Source organism: Lonchura striata, chromosome 18, assembly GCF_050655825.1.
Source record: "Lonchura striata isolate lonStrDom1 chromosome 18, ASM5065582v1, whole genome shotgun sequence".
NCBI lineage: Eukaryota > Metazoa > Chordata > Aves > Passeriformes > Estrildidae > Lonchura > Lonchura striata.
This window is the reverse complement of record NC_140720.1, coordinates 14282024-14294104: the sequence shown is the minus strand read 5'-3', so window position 1 is coordinate 14294104 and position 12081 is coordinate 14282024. Positions and strand designations below refer to the sequence as shown.

Here is a 12081-nt window from a genome sequence, read left to right as displayed (position 1 = left end):
TATAGATGGTGCAGGGACACAGGGATGCTGCAGAGATGGTGCAGGGATGGTGTAGGGATAAAGGGATGATGTAGGGATGGTGCAGGGATGATGTAGGGGTATATAGATGGTGCAGGGACACAGGGATGCTGCAGAGATGGTGCAGGGATGCAGGGATGGTGTAGGGATAAAGGGATGGTGCAGAACTGCAGGGGAAATGGGGTGCAGGGCTCCCCAGCCCTCCAGCCTCCACCTGCACAGCCCCTCTCTGGGCATGGTGGGTTTGGGAGAAGGGGTTTCATCACTCCCAAGAAATGCTGTGGCAGGGGTGGCTCTGCTGGGTTGTGGTCACCTTGCTCAGACCTTGGGTCAGGCAGCTCTGGCCGTGCAGGGCCGTGGTGTGGGGTTGGCCTTGGCAGGACAGGAGCCTCGGATGCCTGGTCCCCAAGGCTCTGTGTGAGGTGCAGGGCGAGGCTGGGCTGCAGGGGGCTTGGAGGGCAGCTCCAATATCACAGTGCCCCCAGAGCAGTGCCTGGGGCCTGTCCCAGAGGATCTGTGCCAGGCTCAGCGAGATTTCCCAGTTTCTGCCTGTGCCCATTGCCACTGGGCTGTCCTGGCAGCAGTGGCTGCTCTCCTGATCCCATCCCCGGGGCTGGAGGGGTTTCATTGCCTGGCTCGGTGATCTGCTGAGCTTTGAGCTGGAGCAGGTTTTCCCTGGGTGGGCTGGGTGATGTCCATGTGTAGAGGGGCCTGGGACAGGGCATGTTCTGCAGGGGACAGAGGCACAGTGGGACAAAGGCTCTGCCTCTGCGGGGTGACCGAGGCTGCTGCTCTGCAAATCCCCCGAGGAGCAGTGAGGGATGTGCCAGGACACACCCGGCTCCTGTGCTGCCCTGGCTGTGCTCAGGTCTTTGGTGCTGTTTTCTCTACAAAAAAACATCACAGTGAACTCACAGAACTGCTCTTGCTGTTCTCAAAACACCAGAAAGATCTGGAACATCTTCCAGCTCCCCTTCCCCTTCCTCCAGCTGGACCACTCCAGGCTCACCTCCCTGTCCCCACGTTCACCCTGCGAGAAGAGCTGCGTGTGATCCCTCCTGCTCTGTTCCACATTGTCAGGAAAATTAATCCACAAATACCAGAGGTTGATGTCCAAAAAGGAGACAGAGGAATCCTTTTTCTTTATTTGAATAAAGGGAGAGGCCATGGGGCATTCCCCTGGGATCTCTCCAACTTTTTATCCCGATTTCTCAGCCACATTTATTTCCCTTCTCTCTTTCCCCATTGTCTGAGGTACTTGAGAGGTACCAGCTTCCTGAAATGCCTGATACCAGAGATTTTCCTCTAATGTATAACCCTCCCTTTTAATTGTTAATTTTTATGGAATTTAGGGTTTTCCCCTATTGTTTCTTTCGTCGTTCAACATCCAATCCCATTTATCAGCAAACCTACAGCTTTTTTGTAAAGCCAAGTATCCTTTTTTCCATTCATCACTCAGCAGAACCCTCCCCATCATTTATTTCCTCTCTCAATGCTGGTTTTATGTGCCAGCAGACCCACAGCTTGTTTGTGAAGACAAATCCCTCGTTCCTCTCAGCATCGCGTAGCACATCCCATCGAAGGGCTCGCGCTTCATTTGTGTGCACAAACAAAATCGGGGGAGAACGGGAGCAGCAGCAGCTCCAGCCAAGGCAGGGAGCAGCGGCCGCCCTAATTAGGGCTCTCCTGATTAGCGCTGCCTGCTGCACTTTGCTTAGCCCCTGATTGATGGGCGGCCTCGGTACCAACACCCACGCCGAGGACACCCGAGGGCAGAGCAAAACATTTTAAACCCCAAAGCGGCACTTGCTCGTCGAGGGGGTGATTAAGGGTGTTTGTCTTTAGGAGATTTGGCCGAGCGAGGCGCAGCGCCGGGGAAACGCTGAGTGCTCTGCAGAGAGCAAACCTCATCACATGAGCCCCATTAGGGCTGGGATTCGGGGAATCGAGGAGTTGTTTAGGTTGGAAAAGGCCTGGAAGGTCGCCGAGTTCCCTGCGCTGGAGGGGGCAGCGGGAGCATCCTCGCCCTGCATCCCGGGCGTGCATCACCTCCCGGCTCCAGCCTGAGAATCGCCTCCAGAGAGGCTGGAGCCGGGGCAATCGGCCTCTTCTCCCGGGTAACAAGTGAAGGATGAGAGGGAACAGCCTCAAGTTTCTCCAGGGCAGGTTTAGATGGGATATTGGGGGAAATTTCTTCTCCAAAAGGTTTGTCCACAGCTTCAAGGCAATGGTGGAGTCACCATGGTTGGGGGGATTTAAAGGATGGGTGGATGCGGCGCTTGGGGACATGGGTTAGAGGTGGGCTTGGCAGGGCTGGACTTCCTGGCCTCGGAGTTCTTTCCCAGCCCTGGTGATTCCATGACTGGATCCAAGCACAGCTCATGGTCCGGGCTCACCTCGCTCTCCTGCTTGCCGTGGAACCCGAGCAGCGCGGCCGCAGCACGCCCTGCTCTGCAGCCCTGCGGCAGAGCAGCCTGCAGCCAGCACACGGAGCTCCCCGGGACACAAAATCCGCCGGGAATTGCGGCCAAGCGAAGAATTTTATTAAAAACTTCCCAAAATGCGGGCCGGGCTGGGAGCGGCTCCCGGGCACCGCCCTGTGGGCACTGCGGGGATTGCAGGCGGGGCGGGACTCGGGGACCCCGCGGGCCCCGCCACAGCGGCACCCGAGACCACCGAGACCACCGAGACCACCGAGAGCACCGAGACCACCGAGAGCACCGAGACCACCGAGACCACCGAGAGCACCGAGCCCCGAGAGCACCGAGCCCCGCCACAGCGGCACCCGAGAGCACCGAGAGCACCGAGCCCCGAGAGCACCGAGAGCACCGAGCCCCGAGAGCACCGAGAGCACCGAGAGCACCGAGAGCACCGAGAGCACCGAGACCACCGAGCCCGAGACCACCGAGAGCACCGAGACCACCGAGAGCACCGAGACCACCGAGAGCACCGAGACCACCGAGACCACCGAGAGCACCGAGCCCCGAGACCACCGAGCCCCGCCACAGCGGCACCCGAGAGCACCGAGACCACCGAGACCACCGAGACCACCGAGCCCCGAGAGCACCGAGCCCCGCCACAGCGGCACCCGAGAGCACCGAGAGCACCGAGACCACCGAGAGCACCGAGAGCACCGAGACCACCGAGAGCACCGAGCCCCGAGAGCACCGAGCCCTGAGACCACCAAGACCACTGAGCCCTGAGACCACTGAGCCCCGAGACCACCGAGACCACCGAGCCCCGAGAGCACCAAGCCCCGCCACAGCGGCACTCGGGACCACCGAGACCACCGAGACCACCGAGACCACCGAGCCCCGCCACAGCGGCACTCGGGACCATCGAGACCACCGAGCCCCGAGAGCACCGAGCCCTGTGACCACCGAGCCCTGAGACCACCGAGCCTCACCACAGCAGCTCTTGTGACCACCAAGCCTTGCCACAGCGGCTCCTGTGGCCACCGAGCCCTGCGGCCCCTGACCTCTGCCACCACTGATCCCTGGTACTGCCGATCCCTGCTACCATCAATCCCCCGGGACCACCGACCCCTGGGACTACTGACCCCTCTCATCAATGACCCCTGCCACCACTGACCACAAGATCATCAATCCCCTATGACCACTGACCCGTGTGAGCACTGATCCTTGTGACCACCAGCCCCTCTGACCACCGGCCCCTGTGACAATTGGATCCTGTGACCACTGACACCTCTGACCACCGACCCCTGTGAAAACCAGCCCCTCTGACTGACCCCTGTGACTGCCACCCTCTGACCCTTGTGGCCAGAAGCCTCTGACCACTGCTGTGACCACTGACCCTTTTGACCACTGACCCCCGTGACTGCCAGCCAAGCGAGCCTCAGGCATGGGGCCACAGCAGATTTCTTCCCCGGACAGAACAGATTGCAGGAGCTCAGGGAACCACCCACTGCAGGGCTCGAAGTGTTTGCAAAGAGGATTTACAGTCCTCTGCCTTTTAATTGGCAGCTCAAAGCTCAGCATGCTGAGCTTTGCTTGACACAAAGGCTTTTCAAAATCAAGAGGCTCCAAGTGAGGAGCTCCAGCTGCTCTGCACACACCTGTGTTCATGCCCTGCATCCTTCAGGAGAGCTCTGATCCTGTAGCTCATGGTTGTGCCTTCATAGAACAGGGCTGCTGCAGAAAAAGAGAGGAAAAGTGGGGTTTGTTCCCTGGCACAAAGCTGTGCCTCGAGCTGTGAAGGGGCAGCTTCCCTACTGAGCCTCGGAGGGCAGAGTGGCTCCTGTGGCTGGGCAACACCACCAAAACATAAGTCTGCAGCCTGCCTGAATGTTTTCAACATAAAGGAAGAATAAATTCAGATAAATTAAGAAGTGGTCGAAGGATCCAGGAGGTGGAACAACAGAAAAATCACAGAGGAATCTGCCACAGCTGTGAATATTATCAAGACCATCCCTTGAACAAAATGAACATTTAAAATCATGAAGTATTAACTCAGGACAGACAGATGGGACACACACAGGAGTCAGCAGCCCCACAGGTAGGTCAAGGCACACCCCCTTTACTAACAACCACATTTATGGAAAGCAAAGCAGCTGATAATATTTTATACCATTTTAATAACCTTGAAATTGCACCGGGACCACGTTTCCATTTACAAGCGACTCGTTTCCAACGCATCAGACGGTAAAAAACAAACACGGGGGGCACACACAGGACAGAAATCATCTCCTCTCCATGGAGCATCCTCCCGGAGAGCGGGGCCGGCGCGGGCACCGCGGGCTGGGAGCTGGCACAGAAACCTGAGTGAGCCTTGTCCATGGGGCAGGGAAGGCACCTGGAGCCCTCCAGAACATGGGTGAGTCCATCCTCCCCGAGGAAAGCTCCAGCCGGGCTCTCTCCCGAATTGCAGGGTGTTCCTGGCAGAGGGCTCGGGTAAGGTTTGGCGGAGGTGACACAAGGACGTGGGGGTGACAGTCCTGGCACCCGCAGGGAGCTCCATGGGTGTCCTGGCTTGTAAGATCAGCATGGATTCTATTTGCCATCTGCTGGAGGTGGGGCAGGTTTCTTATCTCTTCCAAGAACAATGTCTCCCTCCGGGGACAGATCTTCTGTTAATGGCCATTAATGACTCACTGCATGGCTGGGAAAGTTCCATCAGCCCATGGTGAGATGCTCCACCCAGAGGGAGGAGCCAAGCAGCTCTACCTGCATAAAATCAGCATTTTTTGGGACACCAGGGCAGCCCTTCACTGGATTCCCAGAGGAGCAGCTTCTTCTCTGCTGGGTCCCCAGAGGAAGACCAGGCCCAACTACTCTGCTGGGTCCCCAGAGGAAGACCAGGCCCAACTACTCCATCCCCAGACCTTCAGAGAAAACTCCACCCTTCTCCAGATCCCCGCTCCAGCAGCATTTCATCTGCCACTGCAGGAAGAACAGCCACCATTTAACTGGACTATTACCAACACCCTGACTCCTCAGGGTGTCAGGTTTCTGACTCTATCACTAGTTTTGTTTGCACTAATTACATTTTTTCTTTATTTAGTTTTTTCCTCGTAAAGAACTGTTATTCGCATTTGCATATCTTTGCCTGAGAGGCAATTTTGAAATCGTGGTAATTCAGAGGGAGGGGGTTTACCTTTTCCATTTCACAGGAGGCTCTTGCCTTCCTTCACAGACTCCTGTCTTGTCAAGCTAAGGCAATGGGTTAACTCCCGGTGCCGCGGGCGCTTCCAGCACTGCCGCAGGGTGGGTGGCCCCGGGTGGGTGGCACCGGGTGGGTGGCACCGGGCGGGTGGCACCGGGCGGGTGGCCCTGGGCGGGTGGCACTGGGCGGGTGGCACCGGGCGGGTGGCACCGGGTGGGTGGCACCGAGAGGTCCTCGAGCTCTGCAGAGCTGCCCGGCCGGAGCGGGCATCCAGAGCATCCAGAGCATCCAGAGCATCCAGAGCAGCACACCAGACCAGGCTCAGCAGCAGCTCAGCTGCGACATCAGGGGATGCTCAGCTCACCTCAGGTCCACTGGCACAGGTGAGCATCACTCCATAGCTGCCCACAATCCAAACCCTAAAACGTTTTCCAATTATTTCCACACTCTTCCTACTCCAGTAATTCTTAACATATACAGATAGCCATATACATTTTTTTTGTTGTTTTTAATTAAAAAGCTCCTTCACATACACAATCATATATTGAATTAGCAAGAACAGTAATATATTTCTTGGAGAATAGCAAAACATCTGCTCTGCCAGTGCCACCCACGAACTAGACAAAGAACTAAGAAATGTGACAGTTTCAGACCGCTTAGGAAAGAGAAATTCTCTTGGCCTAAAGACAGGGAGCCATGCGGTGAAGGTGCCATGGAGAGCACAGCAGACACAATATACAGAAAAACACAAAGTGTTAAAAATGTTTTCTTGTAAAGATTCTGCAGCCAGAGGGTGAATCCTGATCATCAGGAGCTTTCTTTACAATTTAAGAAATACTGGATAGCATTGGAGCAGAAGAATGACACTGAAAAAAATAAAGAGCTACACAAACACTGCAAGATCGATTTTGGCCAGAAGCTGAAATTTCCTTTAATGTATCAGGAGGGGGTTTCTGTATTTTAAGAGTGCATCTGGTTGACAAATGTTGTTGCTGCCAATGTCATGGAAGAATAAAACATCTGACTCCATAACAGACCTCAGTGTCTTGGCAGCAAAGCCCAGAGACACCAAAACTGAAAGCCCTCCTTGCCAAGGACAACATGCCCAACAAAACACAAATCCCAGAAAGAACCAAGAGAAGGAAAAGGCAACTCCCTTTTAAGTTTCATTACAAACACCTGGAAGAGAGAAAAAAAAAAAAAAAAAAAAAAAAAAAAAAAAAAAGGTGGGAGGGGAAGCAGCTTCCAGTAAAAAAAGCTGTGTGATTTTGGGGCCAGCTCAATCAAATTGGCAGAGAAGGCTCCAGACTGGGAGTTTTTGCTCTTTCCATTCCTGAAGTTACTCCCAAAGCTGGATTTGAGTATTTTAGCTGTATTACATCAGCCAGCACAACTCAGACCCAACTGGCCTCTGCTCTTTCCTATGGAATTCTGGCTCATGGACAATGCCAGTAACAGCGTGGGTGGTGCTCCAGGGCTGGAGTAACTCTCAGTATCCCCGCTGTTCATGCCAGATTCTCCTTCCCAAATGGATGAATGAGCTCCTCTGGACAAACTCACACTGGGGCCAGCCCTGCTGAGCATCACCCCCAGCACCAGTGGTCCCAGTGCCAGCGAGGGCTCAGGGCCTGGTCTGGGGGAGGCAGGAAAACCCAGGGAATGCAGCAAGGCTGGGATCTCTCCACGGACCCCCAGCCCTGCACCTCCTGTGCCCCAGCTTGGCATCTCTGGGGTAAAATAACCTTCTAGTGGTGAACATCTTCCTAAACTCAAACCCTGCTAGGCCAAACATGAAAATATGTTGCTGTTTATCCCCTTTTTAGGGGCTATTGCTGACCTCAAAAAGATCAGTGAACTGGCATTTTATAGAAACATCCAGGGCCAGAAACTGGGGTGGAGCTGGGGGAGCCCCCAGCTTGGCTGAAGGTGGTACCAAAGGCAACTCCTGAGTTACTGAAGACATGGATAAATGAGAAAAAGCAGAATCTGAAGGCAAAAATGGGTTCTGCTGCTCCTGGATGAGATGTGCAAAGCATTGATGGAAAAGCTCATGAGTGTCACCAGCAGAGAGCAGAGGGGTGACCACGACAGGAGGGGTTTGCCTGTCTGTACACGGCATTCTCATTCAAAACTTAACTCCTTCCATGAAATAGCTTCACAGATTTAACAATATATATATATATATTTAGTATCCCCTGCATAAAAGAAAAATACACATTATTTCAACAGCCAAGAAAAAACTGCAATTTATTAAGTTTCAAAGAATCTTCGTACTCTTGAAAGCAACTTTCGGTGCATGTTCTTTTAACAATCACATTCTATGAGGAGAATTAACATTAAAAGCCACAATTGTTGGTTTTCTTTTTAATCTCAGAGTTACAGACATCTTTAATTCAAAAGGAAAGGCAAAAAAAAAAAAAAAAGCCCCTAAAAACAAAACCCACCCATCCCCCCACCCCCAATCCCTCCAACAGAAATTTTCATTCCCAATTTGAAAATATCAGGAGTTTTTCTACAACTCAATGCTAAACTTCAGCATGGAAAATTGTATGTAAACACGCACATACACACATACATATTTTATATAAGTGTGTGTGTGTATATATATGTATATATAAAATATATATGTAGGAGGCGTGTAATGGCAATGAGATGCAATTACTCTGAGGAAAGGTTATTCAGCTAAATACACTACTAAAACTTGAGGAAAAAAAAAAAAACAAGTCTTGAACCCAGTTTGTGCATAGTTCATGATCCTCTATAAAACCAGCTTTTGTTAATTTGCAATCTTGCAGGACCCTTTAAATCTGATAAAACCATTAAAAAGCTAATCTTCCAAAAAAAAAAAAAATGTAATGCACAAGTTTCCTGATCCAAGCAGGCAGGGAGCACAATGTTCATATAATTTTTAAAACATACTTGAAGTGTATGTTATTCCATTGTCTTTCTTCCTTTCAAAACAATCAAAAACATTGATCTTTTTTTAAACATAAAGCGATTTTTTAATATATAAAGCACTCTTCAAACATCTATTTCTTTTGAGTCCATTATTTGGTAAATATGTAACTGCTACACATTAGATTAGGTATTTTCTTCTTTCTTACTGTCTTTTTTTTTATTTTTATTTTGTTTTTTAATAATATCTTCAGTGCTAGGAGTTGGGTTTTAAAAATACATGAAATGGTGTGGAGTTGCTCCTCGGGAAACCCGGCTTTCCTGAGACATCTTCCACCATGTGCAAGATAGTGATCACAAAGTTTTCGCCACTTTGACGAAGAGGAGGAAAACAACAACAAAAATAGTACACAGCAATGGCCAAAGAAAAGGATAATACAACAACACTGTTCAATCCCAGAGCTCTGAAGTAGCATATCTTCATTCTGAAAATAGTTTTCTTTACGATGGAAGTCTTTTTTTTGTTTTGTTTTTTCTCTTTTTTTTTTTTTTTTAATTCCTTTTTTTATTTTAAAGTTTGAAGGAGAAAAAAAGGTCTGTAAACAGGTGGGAGCCAAAACTCCTGGCTCCTCCAAAAGCAGTCAAAACTTATGTCCAAGTGCTTGTTTCTGTTCCTGCTTGCAAGGGAACTATCAACTCTTTACAATTATCTATGGCCACAGTTCAACAAGAGTATTTTTTTTTTAAACTTTATATTCCGAATGGAAAAATGGTGCAATACTCCGGTAATAATTTTCTTGCATTAGTCCACAATAAAAAGCCGCTAAAGGTAGATATACATATTATTCTCCAGAGATACACACTGTAATTTTTAAAATGCAATAAGAGTCCTTGAGTAAACATTTACACATGAATTGTCGCCGGCCCCTTCTATCAGTTCCTTTCCTTTTTTTTTTTTCCTTTTTTTTTTTTTTAAGTTTTTTTGTTTTTTGTGTGTTTTTACCATTACAGGATTAGCTACAAGAAGGGCTGCGGACACTCAGTGCAAAGTTAGAAGCTAATAACAATTAAACATTTGACCAATGAGCAAATAAAAAGCATATACTGAACCAAAGGAAAAAACTTCACACATTGAATTAAACCACACGTGGGCACACGCACGCACACACACACACACACACACACACACTCACACTCACATCTGTCCCAACATAAACATAGAGTCTGAACTTCTAAAAGACAAAATTCTTAGAGCCTGTTTTTTGTGTACTGATGCTGACCTGGAAGTGTAATAATTCAACTTAGAAAGTGTTCACATTTTGTTATTGGCCTGCTGGATTCAAGTATTTGCATGTTGATATGGTTTGTTGCTTTTTTTTTTTTAAGTATTTTTTTTCTTTCTTTGTTGATTTTTTTTTTTTTTTTTACTTTTTATATTTTTTGGGATTAAAAAAATGACATGAAAAAGTAATGAAACAAGGGTAATGTGCATAGGCAGATCCATGGGAGTAGTGGACACAGAGATACCCCAACCCTGCCCTCCCTCCCCCCCTCTCAACCTGTACAGTCCAGAGTTGCCACTCGGAATCGTCACTTTTCTGTACCAATGGTAAAATATCACACTTCACCCTTTCTGATTATTGGGTCCGCCTCTGTAATGTGCATAATAGTCACAGGCTCATTTAAATAGGCTTTCATTTCCCCTTCCCACCCCCCACAGTTGATAAAATAACCCTTTCCAGCCCAAATTCTGAAAAGTGCCCTTCATGATAGACCTATTTCTAAGCAGCTTTTATACTTGGTTTTGAAAAATCACAATACAAACATAAAAAGACGACACAAAACAAACAAACAAAAAAAAAAAGCCATGAAAAAAGTAAAACCTGTCATTAGCATGTGACACTGACCAAAGGAGCCCATACTGTTTCAGGAACAGTTCACAAGGACTTCTGCAGTTTCCGATTCAATATTGGACAGAGGTACTAAGGAGGGCTGCCAGTCTCATGGGTTAAAGCTGGATTCTTCATCAAGCCCGGGACTGGAAAGGGTTACCATTTTTTTTTTTTTTTAAATTTTTTATAATTTTATTTTTTTTTTTAATTTTTTTTCGTTATCCTTTAGTGCTGATGATTGTTACTTCCGTTGTGTCTCCTAGATGGACTCCCCGCTGAGCAGATCCCCCGGCAGGAGGGTGTTGAGGGGCGTGGGGCTCCCGATGACTCTGCCGTCGTCGGCGCTGGGGGGTCCCCAAAGGCTGCTGGAGTATTGGGGCACCCCTCCCCACAGCAGGTCGCTGCTGCCCTTGCCCCCCAGGCACGGGGGGTTCCAGTGGCCGGCGTCGGGGCGCACCAGCCCGTGGGAGCTGCCCGAGGAGCCCAGGCGGCTCGGGGTGGATCCAGTGTTGGACTGCCAGCTGGAGGTGGGCGGCAGCGCCTGCCCCTGCGCCAGGAAACGGTTCACTTCTTCCTCACCAGCAAACTCCGCCAGGATGGTGGTGTTGCCCAGCACGCACCTGAGGGCATGAGCAACGTGTCAGGTGTGGGGTGTAAAGTGGGGGTTTTGGTGGCTGTTCTGGTGGGGAAGGCTAAAGGAATTGGGATTGGCCAGCCTGACCCAACCGCAGCATTCCAGTGCCTGAAGGAGCCTCCAGAGAATGTGGAGAGAGACTATGGACAAGGGGAATGGCTTCAGCCTGACACAGAGCAGGGTTAGATAAAATATTCTTTCCTGTGAGGGTGGGGAGGCCTTGGCACAGGTGCCCAGAGCAGCTGTGGCTGCCCCTGGATCCCTGGAAGTGTCCAAGGACAGGCTGGACGGGGTCTGGAGCAGCCTGGGACAGTGGAAGGTGTCCTGCCCATGGCAGGGGTGGCACTGGATGAGCTTCAGCATCCCTCCCAACTTAAGCAATTCTGTGACAGAGATCCACCTTCCCCCAAGCTGCAATCAAGGTGAAAATTCCCACCACATCCACTCACTTCGAGCAATCCCTGTCTCTTCAACCAAGCCTGCTCTATCCTGTTTTCTATCCACCTTTCTACATCCACAAACATCCAAATCCACACATGTGGAGACCACCTGCTCTAACTGACATGTCCTGGAGCCTCAGTTCTCTTCAGGAATAAGGACAGAAGCTCTCCAGCCAAATGATGCTCCCACCGCCTCAGTACTTTCATTATGCTCATGCTACAACCTGTTGATAAAGGGAATTGCTTTCCAACTCTAAATACCCAAGTAATTCTCTTGAAGCATCACTCTCTGTATTCTTCATCCTGCCCAATGGCACTGATTTTACCACTTATGCCCTTATGCCAATTAGTCCCACTGATTTTAAAGCTCCTAAGAAGCAGATTTTGTTGTCATACACTTCTCTCATAACTCCTTTTGAAAAAAAAGGTGACCACCCTGAACATATTCCTTATTTAGCATTGCTTTACTCTCTATGTTTCTCTCTAAAGCTAAAACCTTGTCCTGTGCTCTCCCTGAACTTCCTTTGGAATCCTTATCAAGTCCTACAACTTCTTTGTGGCCTTACAGGTGACAAGTCTT

General features: G+C 49.8%; 1 protein-coding gene across 15 annotated transcripts in view; it reads right to left on the bottom strand.

Annotated features, from left to right (window-relative positions):
• Window positions 1-10589: 10589 nt before the first annotated feature.
• TNRC6C (trinucleotide repeat containing adaptor 6C) overlaps window positions 10590-12081 on the bottom strand; it is a 96173-nt gene continuing 94681 nt past the window's right edge. For all 15 annotated transcript variants that reach the window (XM_021535800.4, XM_021535805.4, XM_021535803.4 and 12 more), the window contains one exon: window positions 10590-11047. In XM_021535800.4, coding sequence (XP_021391475.3) covers window positions 10687-11047 — 361 coding nt within the window. In that variant the 3' untranslated portion in view covers window positions 10590-10686. The remainder of the gene's footprint in view (window positions 11048-12081) is intronic.